The sequence below is a fragment of the Heterodontus francisci genome, chromosome 15 (genome assembly GCF_036365525.1).
Source record: "Heterodontus francisci isolate sHetFra1 chromosome 15, sHetFra1.hap1, whole genome shotgun sequence".
Taxonomy (NCBI): Eukaryota; Metazoa; Chordata; class Chondrichthyes; order Heterodontiformes; family Heterodontidae; genus Heterodontus; species Heterodontus francisci.
This window is the reverse complement of record NC_090385.1, coordinates 90,865,080-90,890,241: the sequence shown is the minus strand read 5'-3', so window position 1 is coordinate 90,890,241 and position 25,162 is coordinate 90,865,080. Positions and strand designations below refer to the sequence as shown.

Genomic DNA, 25,162 nt, shown 5'->3' with positions numbered 1-25,162 from the left:
CTACAATGTCTACATCAACCCTCTCTTTTGTGAAGATAGAGTCAAAAAACTCAAGAACCCTGCCCACATCTTCTGCATCCATACATAAGTTCCCTTGTACATCTCTGATAGGCCCTAACCTGTCCTTCGTTATCCTCTTGCTCTTAATGTACTGATAAAGCATCTTCATGTTTTCCTTGATTTTACCTGCCAATAATTTTTCATGTCCTCTCTTTGCTTCTCTAATTTCCTTTTTCTACTTCACCCCTACACTTTTTATACTAGGTTTTCTAAAGTATTAAGATTTCTGTGATCATCATAAGCTTTCTTTTACTGCTTTAACTTACCCTGCAAGCTTCTAGATAACCAGGGGGCTCCACATTTGGCAGTACCACCATTTATCTTAGTGGGGACATGCCTACACTGTGCCTGTAGTATCCCACTTTTGAATGCCCCTCACTGGCTTGCCATTGATTTTCCTTCAAGTAGCTGTATCCAGTCCACTTTCGCCAGGTCAACCCTTAGTTTCTTAAAATTTGCCTTCCCCCAATTTATAACTTTTACTCCTGTTTTATCTTTGTCCTTTCCCATGATTATGCTAAAACTTACCGTGTTATAGTCACAATCTCCAAAATGGTCACCCGCTGTTACTTTATCCACTTGCCCAGCTTGATTACCGAAGACTAAATCTAGAATTGCGCCCCCTCTCGTTGGGCTTGTTACGTGCTGGCTAAAAAAGTTCTTTCGAATGCAGTTCATGAATTTTGTCCCCTCTGTGCCCTTCACTCTGTTTGTATCCCAGTTGATATTGGGGTAGTTGAAATCCCCAACTATTATTGCCCTATAGTTTTTGCACTCAGAAATGTGCCTAAATATTTGTCCTTCTACCTTCCTCTCACTTTCTGGGGGTGTATAGTACACTCCTATTAGTTTGGCTGCCCCTTTTTTATTTCTGAGCTCCACCCATATGGCCTCATTTGGTGATTCATTTAGCATATCAACCCTTCGCAAAGCTGTTATTTATTCCTTAACTAATAATTCTACACCTCCCTCCTTTTTTATCTCCCTTTCTATCCTGCCTGAAAACTCGATATTCAGGGAAGTTGAGCTGCCATTCTTTAAGCTAAGTTTCCGTTATAGCAATGATATTGTGTTGTCATGTGTCTAGCTGTGCCCTCAGCTCATCGGCTTTATTTACTATAATCCTTGCATTTAAATAAATACCCTTTAACACTGCCAAATTCCTGTGCTGCACACTTTTTAATCTTTGCTTCTTCTGTCTTTCAGAGTCACTGGCTAATTTTCTACCTCCTGTTCCCTGCCCTGAAATTGTCCGATCTGAAACTGTCCTCAGGTTCCCATCCCCCTGCCATTCTACTTTAAACCATCCCCAACAGCACTAGAAAACCTTCCTGCAAGGATATTTGTCCTAGTCCTGTCCAGGTCCAGACCGTCTGGCTTTTACAGGTCCCAGCTTCCCCAGAACCGGTCCCAAAGCCCCAGAAATCTGAAGCCCTCCCTCCTGCACCATCTCTCCAGCCACACTATACTCACGAGCACATGGCCTTGGGAGTAGTCCAGAGAATACTACCTTAGAGGCCCTGCTTGCTAATCTCATTCCTAACTCCCTGAACTCAGCCTGCAGGACCTCATCCCTCTTTCTTCCTATATAGTTGGTACCAATGTGGACCACGACTTCTGGCTGTGCACCCTTGACCTCTCGAATGCCCTGTAGGCCCTCGGTGATATCCATGACCCTTGCACTCGGGAGGGAACATACCATCCTGGAATCACGTCTGCGACCATAGAAGCGTCTGTCTGTTCCCCTAACGATAGAATCCCCGATCACTATTGCTCTCTTGTCCTTTCTCCTCCCTCCCTGCAAAGCTGAGCCAACCATGGTGCTCTGGTCATGACTCTCGCTGCACTCTCCAGAAGAACCCTTTCTCCCATCGGTTATCAGAACTGAATAGTGGTTGGAAAGTGGGATGCCCTCTGGACTCCTGCACCACCTGCCTTGACATTCTTGTCTATCTGGCATCTATCCAGCCCCTCTCTGCCTGTGCTCTCTTAAGCTCTGGGGTGACTACCTTGACGATCTCCTGAAACGTGCTATCCACATAGTCCTGTAGATACACCACAGTGACGCCAGCCGCCGCTCAAGTTCCAAAACCCAGAGCTTAAGCTTCTGCAGCCGGTATAATTTCTTATGCCCCTTTCCCACTGCCCCAAAAACAATCACAATAACAGTTTGCCCTTCACCTCCCCTCCTCAAAACTCTCAGCTTTTACATCTGACCTTCCCCCCACCCCCAAACTGCACAAAGTTTAAACTTCAACCCTTCCCACCATCCTCTACCCCCATTACGTGCATTTGACACCATTCTCACCCTGCACTGACAAATTTATCTCCGCCTCCCTCCCCACCAGTGTGGCACCACATTTCCCTGGATGGGAATGCTGGCCACTGTGCTGAAGATCATGATGGGCCCTCTAGATTGGAGGGAAGTGTATTTAAATTTATTGAGTTTCATATTTAAATTGAGATCCCGTTGTCCAGCGGCAGTGGGGGGCACCACGGAGCCTCACTGCCGCCAGGAGAATTGGGCTGGGTCCTGCTGGTGTCGAGGACCGTGACAGGCCTCATCCGGAGCCATCTTCAGGCACCTCCACCCCTCCCAACCGACCACAGATCACAACATCGAGGGCTTGATAAAATCCAGCCCATAATTCCTGCTGCTGATTTCTATCCAAGCATTTCTGCTGTATGATCAAAATGAAGATGGTCACTGGAACTATTGTCAACTTTTCTCTCTCTTTCAGACTGACAGAATGAAATGTGAATCGTCAGTGTTTATACTTTAGCCAATAGAAGTTAACACATTACCTTTGGGAATCCTGCTGCAGGTTTCATCTGCACCCCACCAGCTGAAGCAGTCTGCCCACGGCAGGGGCGATTGGAAGGAAGCAAACAAGTAGTACAGGCTGTAGCCGATGATGCAGGAGTAGGACATGTCAACAATTGCACAACACAGGAGCGTAGTTACACCCAGACCTTAAAATGGAATGAGGAATGAGAGATTAGATTAAAGACTATTTATTTGAAATCAGTTCTTTCAAGTGAATTCAGATGATTGGACAAAACAATTGTGTCTAGTTGCCAGTCAGCATTGGAATTCTGATGAAAGGTCACTGACCTGAAATGTTAACTCTGCTTCTCTCTCCACAGATGCTGCTAAACTTGCTGAGTATTTCCAGCACTTCTTGTTTTTATTTGTAATTTCTGCTGTTATTTGTGTAATTCTCGAGTATTATTTATAGGTTGGGACAAGCTGTACTTTAATTCTGAACAGTTTACTGAGGCAGTGAGTACAAAAGCAGGGAAGTTATGCTGAACCTTTATAAAGCTCTGGTTAGGCCCCAACTAGAGTATTACATGCAGTTCTGGTCACCAGACTTTAGCAAGGATCCTTGACAGGGTGCAGAGGAGATTTACCGGAATGGGTCCAGGGATGGAGGATTTTAGTTACAAGTTTCTCTTGGAAAAGCTGGGTTTGTTCTCCTTAGAACAAAGGGATTGAGGAGAGATTTAATAGAAGTGTTCAAGATTATGACAGGCTTAGTTAAGTTAGACAAGGAAAAAATGTTCCCATTAACAAATGGTACGAGGATGAGAGGACACGGATTGAATGTTCTGGGCAAAAGATGCAGGGGGAATATGAGGAAGCACTTTTTTACGCGGTGGGTGGTAATGACCGGGGAGAAAAGAGAGAGTCAAGACAGGTAGAAATAAGTTCAGTGGGGCAGGAACAGGCTGAGAAAATGGGTCTGCCAGGACAGTCCTGTTTGTGGATTTTAGGAAGGAGGTAGAAGCGGGCTGTCCAGGGTTGTGGGACTATGAGGTTGGAAATCGTAAAGGGAAGATCTCCAGAGGAGATGAGGTTAATGACAGTCCTGTGGACATTTGTTTGATGTTCGGTGATGGGGTCATGGTCCAGGGGGAGGTAGGAAGAAGTGTCTGAGAGTTGGCGCTCAGCCTCTTCCAGGTAGAGGTCGGTATGCCAGACAACAACAGCACCATCCTTGTCTGCACGTTTTTGACAATGTTGGGGTTAGACCTGAGAGAACGGAATGCGGCATGTTCAGAGGGGGATAGGTTAGAATGAGTGAGGGGAGCAGAGAAATTGAGATGGCCGATGTCTCGCCGACAGTTTTCAATGAAAAGATCAAGAGCTGGTAAGAGGCCAGATGGAGGGGTCCAGGTAGAGGGAGAATGATAGAGGCAGGTGAATGGATCTGCTGGTCAGGGGAGGACTCCTGGTCAAAGAAGTGAGCCCAGAGGCGGAGGCGATGGAAGAAGGAAGAAGAGCTCAATGTCATACCGAGCACGAAATTCATTGCTGAGTACAGAACGTTCAGTGTCAGAGAGGGGTTGGGTCAGAGGGTATAGTGAAGGGGAAGAAGGATCTGGAGGGGCATTAGTCCCCATCAGCTGCTGGAGCTTGCATTCCTTAACACCTGAAAGGAAGAAAAAAAGTTTTTTGTTAATGCCTTAGATAAGATGAAGGATGAAATGAAACTGCAGAGTAGAACAGCTTTGAGATAAGGTGAGGCGGTGCTTCTGGAGAGAGAGGTCCAGTGTGTACATGTGGTGGCGCATAGCAGTGTGTGGGATCTCAGGATGTGGCGAGAACAGCAGTCCGAGGAACGTTGTATTACTCAGAGATACCTGTAATCCCGGGTGGATTTTGAATGCATTTGAGTTAGTCCCTGAAGCCTATTGACAAACATTTAGAAGTGTTAGGAAAAGACGTGCTCAAAGCTTTATCAAATTTGAAATAATTAAACACATGACTTTTGATTGCTGGATAAGATCACTAAAATTAGAAAACTCATCTGAAGATTTGAGAAGTAATCCTATGAGAAGGATTTAAAACTAGCATTCCCATTAATATAAAAACGCATATCGAGGAACAAAGGCTTACAATGGTGAGAGAAGCTCTGCAATGGCAGACGACTATGAGCTCACACATAAACCCTTTACTCAGGGAAAACCCTGCCTTAATAATAATTCCCAGAGGTCCAGGAAGAACAAAAAGTAGGATAGTGACATAGATGGGGCGCTAGTGAAAGGGAAACTAAAAATGAGAATACAGGAAGCCCTCCATAAGTCAAGAAAGAAAGTGTAGAGGGCAGGAATGTTTTCCACTGACCCTTGTGTTCCCATTATAGAAAAGCAAGGTGTGTGAAAGCCGACTGCTGGAAATTGAAGGGGAAGCCAGTGGGTTTTGTGGGAGTTCTCAAGGCTAGCCCAGAAGCAGAAAAAATTCCTGACAGTCATCAGGTTTTTGTTTTGAAAGGAAATGTATCCCCATACTTCTCTAATGAGACTGGCAAATCCATTGTTTTGCTCCAAGATACAGGGGCCACACAATCCTTACTGTTAGATAAAGGCATGACCGTTCCACCAGAGGGCCCGTTAAAAATGAAGGTCTTGGTAAAAGGCATTGAAGGCAGAAACATGTCCATGCCCTTCTATCGGGTCCACCTAGTCTCTGGACTGGTTACCGTGACAATTGTCCCTAGTCTGCCTGTAGCCAGAATAGATTTGCTGTTAGGCAATAATGTGGCTGGAGGTGAAGCGGTAGCAGCCCTACTGTTCTTAGACCAGCCAAATGAGGCCAGGGAGACAGAACAAATACGGGATCAAGTCCCTGGATTATTCCCTGCCTGTGTAGTAACCAGGTCCATGGCCAAGCAAGCTTCCCAGAGAGAGCTGAGCCAGTAATTCAGCCAGAAGACCCTGGGGTCAGGCTGGCTGAAACATTTTTGAAGATTTTAGGGAGAAGGAAGTATACAGTAAATCCTCTTTAATTGAAGCCCAACAGGCAGACCCTGTTTAAAAAAACAATCACACAGACTGCCTGTTTTGAGGCAGAGGCAGAAAAAAATGCCTGAAAGTTGTTACTTTAAAAATATAGTAATAATGAGGAAATGGAGACCTCCTCAGCAACCTGCAGAGCAGGAGTCAGCACTGACCCACCAATTTTTGTTCCTCCTAGGTATTTCAGGGATATCATGAAGATTGCTCATGAAATCCCTATGGCTGGGCACGTGAGTATCCGAAAGAACCAGGCGCAGATAAGGTAACACTTTCACTGGCCTCAAATCCACAAGGATGTGGTTAAATTTTGTAGGGCCTGCCATACCTGCCAGGTTGTTAGGAAACCACAACCTACAATCAAACCTTCTCCACTAATCCCCATTCCCGCTCTCAAGGAACCCTTCAGCAGAGATCTGGTCAATTGTGTGGGACTTCTACTCAAAATGAAGACAATTTTCCAATACCTCCTAACCATCATGGATACGGTCACCTCATTCTCAGAAGCCATACCCTTGAGGAAAATTACAGCTCAAGCCACAGTTAAGGGGCTGATGCAATATTTCACCCGATACAGACTGCCCAAAGAAATTCAATCCGATCAAGGAACTAATTTCATGTCCTGAACAGTCCAAGATGTCATACACAGCCTTTGTATCGAACAGCTGAAATCTTCAACATATCACCCATAGTCACAAGGGGTTCTGTAACAAAGTCATCAAACCCTGAAAACCATGATCAGAGCCGATTGTCGTAAGTACCCCCATGATTGGGACAAATGGTTAACGTTTTTGCTGTTCAGTATCAGCAATTCACCTCATGAATCTACAGACTTCAACCCATTTGAATTGGTTTTTGGACATGAGGTGAGAAGCCCCCTGAAATTAATCAAGTAAAATTTCTGAGATCAAAGGGAGGAAACTTCATGAATAAATTATTGGTCCACTTTTCATGAGAGACTTTTTAAAGTGTGTGCATTAGTGTAAGAACACCTGAAAGCCTCTCAGGAAAACAGGAAACGGCAAGCAGAATAAAAAAGGCTCTCGCTCGAGAATTTAAACAAGGGGTCCAGGATCTGGTTCTGTTCCTATTATCGGGCAAACTCCTAAAAGCCAGATTTAGTGGCCCATACAGTGTAGGGAAAAAGGTGAGTGAAGTGAACTGTCACATTAACACATCAGATGGGAGAAAAAACAAAGACTGTGCCACATAAATATGCTAAAAAAAAACACAGTCGGGAACCAGACAGACTAGTGAGTGTATGTCAGACAGTGAGAACAGTAGAGGAGGACAATACAAGTGAAGACAAACTAGGAGAGGAAGGGAACACAGAAAATTCTCAAACTGAACCCCCTACAGTAAAATTGGAAAATACAGACATTTTAAGGAGATTAGACACCATATTTGACTATCTATCTGACCGGCAGAGAAAGGACCTAGCAACACCGCTAAAGGAGTTTGAGGAAGTTTGTAGGGACAAACCAGGTCAGACCTCTTTAATTATACAGAATGTAGATGTAGGAGAGACCTCATCTATAAAACAACACCCATATAGACTGAGTCGTGATAAATTGTTCTGATGAAAGGTCACAGATCTGAAATGTTAACTCTGTTTCTCTCTCCACATATGACGGAGTAAGGGGCATGCAGAGAGGAGACTTTGCCTGAGTGAGATGTAATCACAGTGTGAAGGTGGGAATTTGGTTCATGTGGTAAGTTCTTGCAAGTTTTTCTCAAGTTTCAATTTAGGTTTAGAGTCAGACTCTGACACAGACCTTCCAAACTTCAAGTTAGTTAAATTGCCTTGTTAAACAGGGAGCTGCCTGGTAATTATCTGCCAATCAGCTGAAAATAGTTGGTGCAATAGGTGTTAACCATTGTTGCAAAAAGCTAAGCTAGCTAGTGATTCAACAGATGCTCTCGAAAAGCAGTCAGGTTTTTAAACCACACAGTGTAACCATGAAGAGGAGATGTTGTCTGAGTGAGACGTAGTCAGAGTGTGAGGTGGGAATTTGGTTTGTGTGGAAATTCACTGCAGAGGGGGAAAAGAGGTGCTCCTTTTTCAGTCTCCAGTAGCTGTAGAGGATGCAAGTTTCTTCCCAGAAATAAAGGGTAACCTAGAGACAGCAGTGAGAGTTTGAAGAGCGAGGGTGGTGAGTCTGTGGGTTCAGAACATTCCGAACAAAAACAGCATCTCATCCACCGATTAGGCACACTACAGCCTGCCGGACTGAACATTGAGTTCAATAATTTCAGAGCATGACAGCCCCCCATTTTACTTTCATTTTTAGTTGCTTTTTCTTTTTTCTTTTTTTCTTTTGTACATTTTTTACAACCTTTTTTTTGCATTTATTTCATTTCATCTTAGTTTGTTCAGTTTGCTTACCCATTGTTTTTTTTCATGTTTGCACTTGCTGCTGTTCAATATTCAGTCTGTTAACACCTATTCTGTACTCATGCTTTGTCTTTCAACACACCATTAACATATTGTTTGCCCTTGCTCCATGACCTTTTGGTCAGCTATGTGGCCTTGTCCAATCTACACCTTCTCCTTTGTTATCTCTTGCCCAACCCCCACCTCACTTGCTTATAACCTGTGACATTTTTAATATTCGTCAGTTCCGAAGAAGGGTCACTGACCCGAAACGTTAACTCGACTTCTCTTTCCACAGATGCTGCCAGACCTGCTGAGTGGTTCCAGCATTTCTTGTTTTTATTTCCGAAAAAAAATGACATGTGATGTTACAGCAAAGAAGGTAAGTTATTGGTTGGTAAATATTTCCTCTTTTTCTCTTATCTAAACTAAGGAAATTTAATTGAGGTTAGTTGAACATTAATTGAAATAATAAGAATATGAATTTTCTGAGACTCGGGTAATTTACTAATAAGGTTTCCTAGCAGTGGTAAAGCTGATTAGTAGTCATGGGCTTAGTTTTCTTTTGTTCTTTAATGGGATGTGGGCATCACTGGCAAGGCCAGCATTTGTTGCCCACCCCTAATTACCCTTGGCAAATGAGTGGTATGTGAAGCCATTTCGCAGGGCAGTTAAGAGCCAAACACATTGCTGTGGGTACGGTCACATATAGGCCAGACCAGGCAAGAACAGCAGATTTCCTCCCTTAAAGGACATTAATGAACCAGATGTGTTTTTAAGACAATCAATGATAGTTTCAATTCACCATTATTGAGACCAGCTTTCAATTCCAGTTTTTAAAAATTAATTTAATGCATTAATTTATTTTTAATTCCACCAGCTGCAGTGATGGGATTTGAACCCATGACCCCAGGGCATTTACCTGGGCCTCTGGATTATTAGCTCACTGACATTACCACAGTGCCACCATCTCCCCAATAGTAGTAGTGGGGTCTTATTAATTAAGAGAAATAAATTAATTAACTCATACGGATGACACAGCAGGCGATGTGGCTACAGTATGTGGGATCTGGTGGATGCCAGGGCATACACATCTGCAGTAAGTATCTATGGCTCGAGGCGCTTTGGCTCAGATTCAATGAGCTGGAGACAGAGCTACTGACACTGCGATGCATCAGGAAGGTGGAAAGTTACCTGGACACTTTGTTCTAGAAGGCAGTCATACCCCTTAGGATAGGGTCTTCAGATTTGCTCAGTGGTCAGGGACTGGAGAGTGTGACTGCAAATGAGGCAGGTAAGGGGACCAAGTAGAAATAAGTGGAGGATCCTCAGCCCTAGCAATTGTCCAACAGGTTTAAGGTTCTTTCAGCTTGTATGAGTGAGAACAAGGGCTGCAGGCTGGATGCGCAAACTGACCATGGCATCGTGGTACAGGAAGTCATTCAAGCAGGGGGAGCAAATAGGAATGTAGTGATAGTAGGATATAGTATAGTAATGAAGATTGACACAGTTTTCTGAGGTCAAGAGCGAGAGTCCAGAAGGCTATGTCACCTGCCTGGTGGCAGCATTTGGGACATCTGCTCAGGGCTAGAGAAGAACTTGCAGTGGGAGGGACAGAATTCAGTTGCTGTGGTCCATGTGGGTACCAATGACATAGATAGGACTAGGAAAGAGGTCCTGCATAGGGACTAAATTTAAAAAAAACAGATTATTACCTGAGCCATGAGTAAATTTGCATAGGGTAAATAAGATTAGAGAGTAAATGCGTGGCTTAAAGATTAGTGTGGGAGAAATGGGTTCCGATTCATGGGGCACTGGCACCAGTACCTGGAAAGTGGGAGATATACCATTGGGACAATCTTCACCTGAACCGTGCTGGGACTGGTGTTCCCCTAAGTTGTGTAATGAGGGCATTAGAGAGGGCTTTAAACTAAATATTGGGGCAAGGGATCAAGTGAAGGAAGATATGCGAAGTCAAAAGAGCAAGGTAGCAATAAGGGTAATGATGATTAGTGTGGCAGGAAGGGACAGAGCATACAAACTTAAGAGTGCAACAGTACAAATAGAAGTAAACAAATAGAAGACATGGCTGCAGGATGACCAAGGTTGGGAACTGAATGTTCAAGGGTATTTGACATTTATGAAGGATAAGCAAAAAGGAGGTGGGATAGTGCTGTTAACAAAGGATGAGGTCAGTACATTAGTGAAGAGAGGATCTTAGATCGAAAGATCAAGATGTAGAATCAGTTTAGGTAGGGCTAAGAAACAGCAAGGGGCAGCAAACATTGGTAGGAGTTGTTTATAGGACACCAAGCAGTAGTGGTAATGTAGGGCACGGCATAAATCAGGCAATTAGAGGTGCATGCAACAAGGGTAATGCAGTAATCATGGGGGACATGAACCTACATATAGACTGGGTAAACCTAATTAACACTAATGCCGTGGAGGATGAATTCTTGGAATGTATGTGAGTTGGTTTTCTGGAATGGTATGTTGAGGAAACAACTACAGAATGGACTATTTTAGATCTGGTATTGTGCAATGAGAAATGGGCAGAAAAGAGAGTAGGAATGATCTCAGTGTAAAGGAGCCTTTCGGGAAGAGTGACCATTATATGATATAATTTTATGTTAAATTTGGAAGTGATGCAGCTCAAACCAAAACTAGGGTCTTAAATCTGAACAAAGGAAACTACCAAGTTATGAGGGACAAGTTAGCTCTGGTAGATTAGGAAAATATATTAAAAGGTGTGACTGTAGACAGACAATGGCTAGCATTTAAAGAATTAATACATGGCTTACAACAAATTTATACTTCTTTGAGGCACAAAAACCCAACCAGGAAAGATGAGCCAACCCTGGCTAACAAGAAAAGTTAAAGATTGCATTAGATCAAAGGAAGGGCCTATAAAGTTGCCAAAAAAATTGTGATCCTGAGAATTGGGAGCATTTGAGAATTCAGCAAAGGAGGACCAAGAAACTGATAAAGAAAGAGAAAATAGAATATGTAAGTAAACTAGCAAAAACCATAAACATAGACTGTAAAAGCTTCTATAGGTATGTAAAAAGGAAAAGTTTAGCAAAGACAAATGTAGGCCCATTACAGGCAGAGACTGAGGAATAGAGAAATGGCAGACAAACTAAACAAATACTTTGTGTCTGTGTTCATGGAGGAAGATACAAAAAAACGCCCAGAAATACTAAAAAACCAAGGGACTCACGAGAATGAGGAACTGAAAGAAATTAGTATTTGTAAAGAAGTAATACTGGAGAAATTAGTGGGACTGAAAGTTGATAAATCTGCTGGACCTGATGACCTACACCCCAGAGTGCTGAAAGAGGTAGATACTTTAATGATCATCTTCCAAAGTTCTATAGATTCTGGAACCCTTCCTGAAGATTGGAAGGTAGCAAATGAAACCCACTATTTAAGAAAGGAGGAAAACAGAAAATGGGGAACTACAAATCTGTTAGCCTGACATCAGTCATAGGGACAATGCTAGAACCTGTTATAAAGGATGTCATAACGGGACACTTACAAAATAATGGTAGGATAGGGCAGAGTGAACATGGCTTTATGAAAATTATGTTTGACAAACCTGTTGGAGTTTTTAGAGGTTGTAACTAGCAGAATAGATAAGGGAGAACCAGTGGAGCGGATGTATTTGGATTTTCAGAAGGCTTTTGATAAGGTCCCACACAGGAGGTGAGCAAGCAAAATTAGAGCACATGGGATTGGAAGTAACATACTGACATGGATTGAAAATTGGTTAATGGACAGAAAAGAGAGTAGGAATAAATGGATCATTTTTCAAGTAGGCAGGCTGTGACTAGTGGGGTATCACAAGGATCAGTGCTTGGTTAACAGCTATTCACAATCTATATCAATGATCTGGTTTTTGGGGACCAAATGCAGTAATTTCCAAGTTTGCTGATGACACAAAATTAGATGAGAATATGAGTTGTGAGGAGGATGCAAAGAGGCTTCAGGGGGAAGGCTGGGCAAGACCATGGCAGATAAATATGAAATTATCCACTTTGGTAGGAAAAAGTGAAATGCAGAGTATTTCTTAAGTGCTCAGAGATTGGGAAGTGTTAATATCCGAAGGGACCTGGGTGTCCTTGTTCTTAAGTCACTGAAAGCTAACATGCAGGTGCAGCAAGCAATTGGGAAGGCAAATGGTATGTTGGCCAATATTGCAAACGAAATTGAGTAAAGGAGTAAAGAGGTCTTGCTGCAATTATATAGAGCCTTGGGGAGACCATACCCAGAGTATTGTGTACAGTTTTGGTCTCCTAACCAAGGAAGAATATACTTGCCATAGAGGGAGTGCAATAAAGGTTCACCAGACAGGATAATCATGCCATGCCAGGAATCAATCAGGAGTGATTGGGAGACTGGGCCTGTGTTTTCTAGAATTTAAAAGAATGAGAGGCGATATAATTGAAACTTAAAAAGTTCTTACAGGGCTCAAAATGGTTGATACAGGAAGGATGTTTCCCCAGAGGGGTGGGGGAGAGTCTAAAACCAGGTGAACACGGTCTCAGAGTACGAGGTAGGCCATTTAGGACGAAGATGAGGAGGAATTTCTTCACTTAAAATCTTTGGAATTCTCTTCCCCTGGAGGCTCAGTTATTGAGTATGTTCAAGACAGAGATCAATAGATTTCTAGATATTAAAGACAAAGGATATGGGGATAGTGCAGGAAAATAGCATTGAGGTAGAAGATCAGCCATTATCTAGTTGAATGGCAGTGCAGGCTTAAGGGACCGAATGGTCAATTCCTCCTCCTATTACCTATGTTTCCTATGCTGCCAGACCTGCTGCAAATTTCCAGTGTTTTCGGTTTTTAGTTCTGATAAAATGTCTCAGGTCCGCCAAAAATCCATTATATGTTGGACAATGATTCAAATGAACCCAGTCAAAGCAGCTGGAGTTGACCTATTGCACAAATCCCTAAACCCAATGGATCACCCAGACTTTGCATTGATTACTGCAAAGTTAATGCAGTAACCCAAACAGACTCATAACCAATCCTTCATAGTGAAGACTGCATTGACCGAGTAGGAAACTCCACCGACATTAGTAAAATTAATTTAGTAAAAGGAAACTGGCAAGTTCCCATGACCACTCAAGCAAAAGAAATCTCAACATTTGTAACCCCCAATGGTTTATTTCAATGTAAAGTCATTTGGTTAAAGAATGCATCAGCAACATTTCAGACACGAATTAACCGGGTGGTAGCTGGTGCAGAAATCAACAAGCGCATGGGAAAGGCTTCCATTGCTGTGTCCAGACTGGCCAAGAGAGTGTGGGAAAATGGCGCACTGACACAGAACACAAAAGTCCAAGTGTATCAAGCCTGTGTCCTCAGTACCTTGCTCTATGGCAGCGAGGCCTGGACAACGTATGTCAGCCAAGAGCGACGTCCAAATTCATTCCATTTTCGCTGCCTCAGGAGAATCCTTGGCATCAGGTGGCAGGACCGTATCTCTAACACAGAAGTCCTCGAGGCGGCCAACATCCCCAGCATATACACCCTACTAAGCCAGCGGCGCTTCAGATGGCTTGGCCATGTGAGCCGCATGGAAGATGACAGGATCCCCAAGGACGCATTGTACAGCGAGCTCGTCACTGGTATCAGACCCACCGGCTGTCCATGTCTCCACTTTAAAGATGTCTGCAAACACGACATGAAGTCCTGTGACATTGATCACAAGTCGTGGAAGTCAGTTGCCAGCGATTGCCAGAGCTGGCGGGCAGCCAGAAAGGCGGGGCTAAAGTGTGGCTAGTCGAGGAGAATTAGCAGTTGGCAGGAAAAAAGACAGAAGCACAAGGGGAGAGCCAACTGTGGAACAGCCCCGACAACCAATTTTATCTGTAGCACCTGTGGAAGAGTCTGTCACTCTAGAACTGGTCTTTATAGCCACTCCAGGCGCTGCTTCACAAACCACTGACCACCTCCAGGCGCTTACCCATTGTCTCTCGAGACAAGGAGGCCAAAGAGAGCTGGTTTAAATAACAGTCATCTACCTGGATGACCTGTTAGTTTACAGTGATACTTGGGAAGACCACTTGGATCATTTGAGAACTCTCTAAGGGTGAAGAGCGATCTAGGTGTTCTAGTGCATGAGTCACAAAAAGTTAGTATGCAGGTCCAGCAAGTAATAAAGAAGGCTCCTGGAATGCTATCCTTTTATGAAGAGAGGAATTGAAAATACAAGTAAGGATGTTATGCTTCAGTTATACAGGGCATTGGTGAGACCACATCTTGAATACTGTGTGCAGTTTTGGTCTCCTTATTCAAGGAAGGATGTGAATGCTTTGGAGGCAATTCAAAGGAGGTTTACTAGATTGTTACCTGGAATGAGTGTTGTCTTACGAGGAAAGGTTAGACAGACTGGGCTTGTTTCCATTGGAGTTTAGAAGAGTGAGGAGAGACTTGATTGAAGTATATAAGATCCTGAACGGTCTTCACAAGGTGGATGTGGGAAGGATATTTTCTCTTGTGGGTGAGTCCAGAACCAGGGGGCACTGTTTTAAAAGGTTGCCCTTTTAAGATAGAGATGAGGAGAAATTTTTTTCTCTCAGATTTGTGCAACTTTGGAATTCTCTGCCTCAGAAGGTGGTGGAGGTGGGGGTCATCGAATATTTTTAAGGCAGAGGCAGATAGATTCTTGTTAGGGAAGGGAATCAAAGATGGGATGGGGGGTAGATGGGAGTGTGGAATTCGAAACCGGAACTTATTTATCAGCCATGATCTTATTGAATGGTAGAGCAGGCTCGAGGTGCCGAATGGCCTACTTCTGCTCCTAATGTGTATGGTCTACAGCAAGCTAACCTCATGGCCAATTGAGCAAAGAGTGAGTTTGCTGAGACAAAAGTAACCTATTTAGGCCACATTGTAGGCCAACATCAGGTTTTGCCAAGGGCAGTAACAGTGAAAGCCCTGATAGATTGCCTGTTCAAGACTAAGAAGCAAATCATGCGATTCCTGGGAATGTATGGTTTCTACTGAAGATTTGTTCGCAACTTCAGCACCCTGAAGAGCTCCACCCTGAACTGACTTGTGAAAGAAAAATGTAAAAGTAGTGTGGTCAGAGTGATGCCAGCTGGGTTTTGAAAAGTTGAAGGTGATTTTAACCAATGACCCCTTATTGGCAGCCCCAGATTTTAACAGATGCTATAAGATGGCTATTGATGCCAGCAATATTGGAGTAGGAGCGGTCTTACTCCAAAATGACAATGCAGGCCTCAAGAGACCGATTGGCCATTTTTCACAAAATGATATAAAGACCAATGTAAATATTCCACAATGAGAAGGAGGTGTTGGGACTCCTAACATCCCTTCAACGTATTGAAGTCTATGTAAATAACAGAGAGAAATTCAAATCTATACTGACAACAACCCCCCTAATATTCCTGGAAAAATTCCAAATTAAAAATACCAGACTATTCCGATGGAGCTTACTTCTCCCGCTGTTCAACTTGAAAATTGTAGATATAGCTGGGAAGAACAACATTATTGCAGACGCCCTGTCTAGAATTTAAACACTGTACTACCAGCAACTATGAAAGAATCAGGACTGAAAACCTGAAGAATGCATGGAATGAATGTGTACGGATGTGTGCTAACCTATGTTTACTTTCTTTGTTTCTGAAAAACAAGAAACGCAAGAAAGTGAAATACCTAGGAATTTCATTTTTTTCCTTTTTTTGTGGGAAGATGTTCTGTTCACAGAAGGAACAGTGATGAAATATAAATAAACTGGAGGAATTATGAAATAAAAATAAATTGTTGAATTAAACTACAAGAAAGTTCACACTTTGCTACCTGGCAACATGGAGGGAGAGGTCAAGTGATCCCCTCCTGTACTCCCAATAAACATGTTTGTCTGTTGAAGACAGAACAATTATTTATGTCTGGGATAACCTTGAGGAGGCACATTGACATGCAAAACAGCCCATTCCATGCTGACGACTCCTATAATCAAGCATTGGGCGAGCAAAGGCTTTTGCAGACATAGTGACTCTGAAGCCAAGGCCAAGATAATAGGTGTGAAATAACAGCTATTTATCAAAATGGACCTCATTCAGACACCGTAATGTAAAAATGGTCCCCACATCCTGGAACATTGCATCAACACCCAGGGGAGTGTCTTGAACCACCTGACTGAAACCAAAACCTGATAAGATTTTACCTTAAAGGAAGGTATTTTCTCTCAGGGATACTCAGACAGAAAGCCATTCCAGCCACAGAAGCTATGAGATTGATCCAGCTTACGAAGGAGACCTGTCAGTACCATCTTTAAACGACTGAGGCAGAAAGATTGCAAGGTCACTATTACGACCAGGTGAGAAGGGGTCTAGGAGTTCCCTCTCAGCCTTTGCCTGGTTTAACCAAAACAGGGTTTAATTTTAGAAACACCATGTTTTTAGCTCCCCCTCAATTCACAGCTCCAATTGTCAGGCAAAGAAATCAGACAGCTTTTCTTAGATTTAAATAAGAAAGGTGGAAGTTTATTAATTTTAAACTCTAATCCAGTTAACAACTACGAATATGTGACCCGACCACACCAGCATGCATACGTGATAAACACACACAGAGATAGAGACAGAAAAAGGAGAAAAGAATAAACGGGAAAAGTTTGAGGCAATATCGGGATTATAATTAGTCCTTTAAGTTGAATGTGGAGTCTTTGGTTGCCAGTAAGTCCTGCAATTCGTTAGGGTCCAGTGCACGCTTCAACTTGTTTCGATTGTCGGAGTCTTTTATCTCTTGAGGTTAACGTGTTTTCCGTGGGTCCGGTGGCTTGGGAGAAAGCGAGAGATGGACAGCCAGGACAGAGAGGCTTCCTTGTTCCAGTTTCAGTTGCAAATTTCAGTCTCAGTTCAAACTGTCCTGTGTCTCATTCAAAAGCCTGGATCAGCCAGTCAGTCATGTGCCCCTTTGGTTTAACCAGTCCTGCCTTTGTTGATTTCAAAGCTCTCGGGGGTGATGCGGGGGGGTGGGGGGGGTGGCGGGAGGGTGCAGCGGGGGAGGGGGGACGTGTAGGGCTGTCTCTTACCAACATGATGTGGAACCACTGGCCAGAGCAATCTCTGTTAATTGAATCAGTGAGCAATTCTTTTGTCTCTCCAAGCACTGTCTCTTAATATGCTTATGTTCTTCCAGCCAAGTGTCTGGTGATCTTCAAACAAGTCATTTCTTCACTACAGAAACAGTTTAAAATCATTCTTGGCAGGTGAGGGTCTGCATGACATCACCTTAAACTCCCCCTCTGAGAAATTGAACCAGGACTTCCACCACCAACTCCGGACTAAGTTTTAACCAAAGCAGTCATGAGGAGATGTTTCTTCACAGAGGATTGGGCATCTTTTTAGAATTCTCTACCCCAGAGGGCTGTGGTTACTCAATCATTGAGTATATTGAAGTCTGATAGATTATTGGACATGAGGGAATCAATGAATATGGGATTTCGGGATATGGTGGAAAAGTGGAATTGAGGTCAAAGATCAACCATGATCATTGAATGGTGGATGAACTTCGAGGGGCTGTCTGGCCTCCTCCTGCTCCTATTTCTTATGTTCTTACAAGCTCTTGCGAAATCCAAGTTCCAAACACCTTTTTTTAATGCACATGGGACAAAGCAAGACCACACAGTACGTCTTTCATCTCTTCAACTCACAGCCTATTTCAACACCTAATTCTCTTGAACTTCCCCCTTTATGCTTAGTTTGCTGAGGAATGTCTCCACCCACTGCAGTTACTTCCACTCCAGGTACAAATATCTTTAAAGGGGTGGCTCTCAAAGGGGCCAAACCCTTCCTCTGGGATCAGGGCCTTCATCCTGCAACTGAAATACCAGCCTTCAGTCACTCTGATACAGTCCAATACCCCACTCTCCCCACCACTATAGAGCCACCAGCTCAAGCGCCCTGCTGCATGACCCGAAGAGGGCATTGACATTCCCATGAGGTATCCCAGCTCGAATAATCAGGTATGCAAGACAAAAATCCCCGCTAACTTGAGCATTTGTTCCATTGTTGAACCACATCGGGCATGAACGGTCACTTGGAAAATAGGCGCCCCAGTAGATAGTACCATAAAGTTTCTACAGCCCATTTCATTGACATTTTTCTACTGTTGTTCCTAGGTTCTGGTGTTCTGCTCAGAGAGCATGGGATGTGCCTCTCCTTTAACTATGTGAGAGATTACTCCTCCCAAACACAACATAACCAAGCATCGGTTTGCAACAAAGATTATTTTCTAAAATCTGAGACCATGAGCACAGAATTAGTGAACAGCACTTGGCTCAGGTCTCTGAAAGTAGCCTCTGCCTCTGTGCTCTACTGTACCCAGTTTGGTGCCTTAGCTTTTGTCAGGTCAGTAACAGGGCTGCTGAGGAGGTAAAGTCTGGAATAATTCATTGGGAATAAATGATAACCCCAAAATCTCTCTGACTTGCTTCTTACCTCTCAGCACCAGGCTTTTATGGCTTCTATTTAGTTTACATGAGGTTTCACTGCCCAACACCCTACCCTCTGGATTTGGACTCTGACAGCCCAATGTGACAGAAGCTCAAATATCCTTAGGCTGTCTAATACTGCCTCGGACTTATGTCGAAGCAAAGCCAATTCTGGAGTATAGATGACACCACCCAAGTGCAGAATACCAGATATGAAGCCTTAATACTTGGTCCATGAGGCTTTGGAAGGTATGTAGGGCTCCATGCAATCCAATGGCATGACAATGTGCTGTTGGAGCCCCTCAGGAGCCATAAAAATCAGTTCACTCAGAGAGCGGGCATGAGTGAGAGCAGAACGGAGCACAAAGAGACCGGGAGAGAGTGAGCGAGAGTTCACTCAGAGCGGGAAGCAGTGAGAGCGGAGCAGACAGGAGTCCAGGCCCGCTAGAGTCCGGAAACAAAGTGGACAGTGGCATCATTGGAAAGCTGCAAGGTGATTGGTTGGTGAGTAACTCCTGTTAGGGAGTATCAGTAAATAGCTGGGTTTGCACACCACTGTTCGGGTGGGTGTGTAAATAGTTGGGTATAGCATCTCAACAACTGGCAGACTAAAACAGTATATAAATTAAGTATTAATAATAAGGAACAAATGAGTAGCTGATGAGTTTTTTGTTTGAGTCAGGTTTATTTTAACTACTGAACTGTATTGATTTCAGTAGAATTGATCAGTATTAGTAAGGTTTTATTCATAACTCTAAGCTGTAGCAGCATTGATAAGGTCTTTTTAGCAGTAGCAAAGGGGTAAGTAATAAATAAAGGAATGGCAGGGGTGCTTCAACCTTGAGAGTGCATCTCCTGTGCTATGTGGGAGCTCCAGGATGCTTCCCATATCCTGGAGAACCAATTGTGCAGGAAGTGTTTTCAATTGTGGTAGTTCGAGCCCTGGGTTTTGGAACTTGAGCGGCAGCTGGTGACACTGCGGTGCATTCATGAGGATGAGAGCTATGTGGATAGCATGTTTATAGATGTGGTCAGCCCACAGCTTAAGAGTATGCAGGGAGTGAGAGAATGGGTGACCACCAGGCAGTCAAAAAGAATCAGGCAGGTAGTGCAGGAGACCCCTGAGTCCATCTCACTATCCAACAGGTATTCAGTTCTGAATACTGAGGACAGTGATGCTTCACCTGGGGAGTGCAGGCAGAGCCAAGTTCATGGCACCATGGGTGGCTCAGCTGCACAGTGGGGTACAGGGAAGACTGGAAGAGCCATAGTGATAGGTGATTCAATAGTCAGGGAACAGACAGGCATTTCTGTGGCTGCTGACGTGAATCTAGGATGGTGTGTTGCCTCCCTGGTGTCAGGGTCAAGGATGTCACTGAGCGACTGCAGAGCATCCTGAAGGGGGGTGGGGTGGTAAACAGCCAGCAGTCGTGGTCCACATCAGAATCAATGACATAGGTAGAAAGAGGGATGTGGTCCTGCAGTCAGAGTTTAGGGAGCTGGTGAGAAATTAGCAAGCAGGACCTCAAAAGTAATAATCTCCGGATTACTCCCAGTTCCACGCGCAATTGAGTAGAGAAATAGAAGGATAAGGCAGATGAATGTGTGGCTGGGAAGATGGTGCAGGAAGGAGGGCTTTAGATTCCTGGGACATTGGGACCGGCTCTGCGGGAAATAGATCCTGTACAGGCCGAACGGATTGCACCTGAACAGAACCGAGACTGAGTTCCTTGCGGGATGTTTTGCAAGTGCTGTTAGGGATAGAGATCTGAGGGTAGACTCAGTTGGGACAAGATCAGAAATCAAAATGGAAGGCAGAAAATTAATGGATGAGTCTGGAAGACAGAGGAAACAAAGGTTAGAAAATAAGAGTTTGGCAGTGCTCAAGGGTATCTATTTCAATGCAATGAGTGTAGCAAATCAAACAGATGAGCTGAGGGCACAGATAGACATGTATGATATCATAGCTATTACAGAAACATGGCTTAAGGAGGGACAGGAATGGCAGATCAACGTTCCTGGTTACTGGGTTTTCAAACGCATTAGAGATGGGGATAAGAAAGGCGGGGGAGTGGCAATTTTGGTTAAGAAACTATTACAGCTGTGAGGAGGGATGATATGTTGGAAAATTCATCAAATGAGGCAATATGGATTGAGCTAAGGAACAAAAAAGAGGCAATCACACTGCTGGGAGTGTACTATAGACCCCCAAACAATCAGAGGAAAATAGAAGAGCAGATATGTAGGCAAATCTCTGAGAAGTGCAAGAACAATACAGCAGTAATAGTAGGGGATTTTAACTACTCCAATATTAACTGGAATAGTTTTAGTGTGAAAGGAATTGAGGGAGCAGAATTTTTGAGGTGCATTCAGGGGAACATTTTTGCCCAGCATGTAGCAAGTCCAACAAGAGAGGGCGCAGTTTTAGACTTAGTTTTTGGAAATGAAGATGGGCAGGTGGAAGGGGTGGCAGTAGGAGAGCATTTTGGTAGTAGTGATCATAATTCAGTCAGTTTTCACATAATTATGGAAAAGGCCCAAGATAGAACAAGAGTTAGAGTTCTCAATTGGGGCAAGGCCAATTTTACCAAACTGAGGAGTGATTTAGCGAAAGTCGACTGGGTACAGCTACTTGAAGGTAAATCAGTGTCAGAACAATGGGAGGCATTTAAAGGGGAGATTCAAAGGGTTAAGAATAAACATGTTCCCACAAAGAAAAAGGGTGAGATGACTAAATCTAGAGCATGGGTGTCAAGGAACCTACAGGGTGAGATAAGGCCGAAAAGGAAAGCTTGTGTCCAACACCGAGTACTCAAAACTACAGAAAACCGAGGTGTATAGAAAGTGGAGGGGTGAAATCAAAAAGAAAATTAGGAAAGCAAAGAAAGGGCATGAAAGAATATTGGCAAGCAAAATCAAGTTGAATCCAAAGATGTTTTATCAATACATTAAGAGTAAGAGGATAACGAAGGAGAGAGTAGGAACCATAAAAGACCAGAAAGGTAAGCTATGTGTCAGGGCGGATGATGTTGGTATGGTTCCTAATGAATACTGTGCATCTGTCTTCACAAAACAGGGGAACAATGCAGATACTGTAGTTAAGGAGGAAGAGTGTGAAGTACTGGATGTGATAAACAATGGGAGAGAGTAAGTATGAATGGGATTAGCATCCTTGAAATTTGATAAATCACCAGGGCCAGATGAAATGTACACCAGGCTGTTAAAAGAAGCAAGAGAGGAAATAGCAGAAGGTCAGACCATCATTTTCCAGTCCTCACTGGATACAGGTGTGGTGCCGAAGGATTGCAGAACTGCTAACATTGTACCCCTGTTTAAAAAGGAAGCGAAGGATAGACCAAATAATTACAGGCCAGTCAGTCTAACCTCAGTAGTGGGCAAATTATTGGAATCTATTTTGAGCGACAGGTTAAACTGCCAGTTAGAAAGGCACAGGTTAATAAAGGATAGTCAGCATGGATTTGTTCAGGGAAGATCTTGTTTGACCAACTTGATCAAATTTTTTGAAGTAACAAGCAAGATAGATGTGGGTAGTGCAGTTGATGTGGTCTGCATGGATTTTAGCAAGGGTTTCGACAAGGTCCCTCATGGCAGACTGGTTAAAAAAATAACATCCCATGGGATCCAGGGAAATGCAGCCAGGTGGCTACAAAATAGGCTCAGTGGCAGGAAACAAAGGGTAATTGTTGACGGGTGATTTCGCGACTGGAGGGTTTTTTCCAGTGGCGGTATGCGGGTCTCAGTACTGGGTCCCCAGCTTTTTGTGGTATATATTAACAATTTGGACGTAAATGTAGGGGGAATGATCAAGATGTTTGCAGCCGACACAAAGGTTGAACGTGTGGTAGATAGCGAGGAGGATGGGCAGAAAAGTGGCAAATGGAATTCAACCTGGAGAAGTGTGAGGTGTTGCATTTGGAGAGGTCAAACAAGGCAAAGGAATATACGATAAATGATAAAATACTGACGTGTCGAGGAAGTAAGGGAGCTTAGAGTGAATGCTCACAAATCCCTGAAGGTAGCAGGACAGGTCGATAAGGTGCTTAAGAGGGCATATGGAATCCTTTCCTTTATTAGCCGAGGTATGGAATATAAGAGTAGGGAGGTTATGCTGGAACTTTATAACTCACAACTTGAGGACTGTGTGCAGTTCTGGTCACCTCATTACAGAAAGGATGTAATTGCACTAGAGAGAATACAGAGGAGATTTACGAGGATGTTGCCAGGCCTGGAAAAATGCAGCTATGAGGAAAGATTGGGTAGGCTGGGGTTGTTCTCCTTGGAACAGAGAAGGCTGAGGGGAGATCTGATTGAAATGTACAAAATTTTGAGGGGCCTGGATAGAGTGGAGGTGAAGGGTCTATTCACCTTAGCAGAGAGGTCAGTGACGAGGAGGCATAGATTTAAAGTGATTGGTAGAAAAATTAGAGGGGAGATGAGGAAAAACCTTTTCACCCAGAGGGTGGTGGAGGTCTGGAACTCATGTTTAAGTCTTCAGAAGAATTTTCCTCCACACAAGATCAGATGGCAGATTGGTCAACCTTGCCTGTCTTAGAGCGATGGCCAAAGTACGGAAAGTCCTCATCAGGACTTTGCTGACGATGCTGCATTAACATCCCACACGGAAGAGTGACTGCAGAGACTCATCGACAGGATTGCGGCTGATTGCAACGAATTTGGCCTAACCATCAGTTTTAAGAAAATGAACATCATGGGACAGGACATCAGAAATGCTCCATCCATCAATATCGGTGACCACGCTCTGGAAGAGGTTCAGGAGTTCACCTACCTCGGCTCAACCATCACCAGTAACCTGTCTCTCGATGCAGAAATCAACAAGCGCATGGGAAAGGCGTCCACTGCTATGTCCAGACTGGCGAAGAGAGTGTGGGAAAATAGCGCACTGACATGGAACACAAAAGTCTGAGTGTTTCAAGCTTGTGTCCTCAGTACCTTGCTCTATGGCAGTGAGGTCTGGACAACGTATGTCAGCCAAGAGCGACGTCTCAATGCATTCCATCTTCGCTGTCTCCGGAGAATCCTTGGCATCAGGTGGCAGGACCGTATCTCCAATGCAGAAGTCCTCGAGGCAGCCAACATCCCCAGCATGTACGCCCTACTGAGTCAGCGGCGCTTGAGATGGCTTGGCCATGTGAGCTGCATGGAAGATGGCAGGATCCCCAAGGACATATTGTACTGCGAGCTCTTCACTGGCCCACCGGCGGTCCGTGTGCCCGCTTTAAAGACATTTGCAAATGTGACATGAAGTCCTGCGACACTGACCACAAGTCGTGGGAGCCAGTTGTCAGCGATCACCAGAGTTGGCAGACAGCTATAAAGACAGGGCTGTAGAGAGGCAGATCGAAGAAACTCAGCAGTTGGCAGGAAAAGAGACAGAAGTGTCAGGAGAGAGCCAACTGTGTAACAGCCCCGACAACCAACTTCACCTGCAGTGCCTCTGGAAGAGTCTGTCGCTCCAGAAATGGCCTTGAGTGCTGCTGCACAAACCACTGCTCCACAAACCACTGACCACCTCTAGGCACTTACCCATTGTCTCTCGAGACAAGGAGGCCAAAAAGGAAATCAAAAAGGTAGAAAAATTAGAGGGGAGATGAGGAAAGACCTTTGAACCCAAAGGGTGATGGGGGTCTGGAACTCACTGCCTAAAAGGGTAGATGAGGTAGAAACCCTCAATTCTTTCAAATGGAGGCTGGATTTGCACCTCAGCTGCCGTGATCTGCTACGGACCAATTACTGGAAGGTGGGATTAGAATAGGTGGATTGTTTTTCAGCTGGCACAGGCACGATGAAGGGATAGAAAGGCACATCACAAATTTGCCAACACAAAAACATAGGTGATATTGTTCTGACCGCATATTATTACAAAGAGGTACTAATAGATTAAATAAAAGGCCAAAACTGGCAAATGGATTTTAATGCAGGAAAATGTGATTTTACCAACTTTGAATCTAATAAGGATACAGCAGGATACTTTCTAAATGGTGAAAAGTTAGAATCAATGACGGTCGAAATATTATGAACAGAAAATCATCAAAGACTAATGTATTCTGCCCGTTATATCCAAAGGACTAGAATACAAGGGGGATAGAAGTTCTGCTTCAGTTATACAAAGCCTTGGTTAGCCCACACATGGAGTACTGTGAGCAGTTCTGGGCACCGCACCTTAGGAAGGATATATTGGTGTTGGAGGGAGTGCAGTATAGATTTACCAGAATGAGACCGCTAGATCAGTTGTTTATTTTAACTCTAGGATTGATTAGATTTTTGTTGACCAAATACATTAAGGGATATGGAGGGAAAGGCAGGTATGTGGAGTTATGTTGCAGACCAGCTATGATCTCATTGAATGGCAGAACATGTTCGAGGGGCTAAATGGCCTTCTCTGTTTCTATATTCCTTTGAAATTCCTATAAAACTCATT

The 25,162-nt window shown here is 43.8% G+C and overlaps 1 protein-coding gene across 1 annotated transcript in view; it reads right to left on the bottom strand.

The window, feature by feature from the left end:
- The window catches only part of LOC137377789 (sodium- and chloride-dependent neutral and basic amino acid transporter B(0+)-like), a 122,552-nt gene that overhangs the window by 75,467 nt on the left and 21,923 nt on the right, over window positions 1–25,162 (bottom strand). The window contains exon 4 of the mRNA XM_068047847.1: window positions 2,866–3,033. Within this exon, the coding sequence (XP_067903948.1) occupies window positions 2,866–3,033 (168 nt within the window). The remainder of the gene's footprint in view (window positions 1–2,865; window positions 3,034–25,162) is intronic.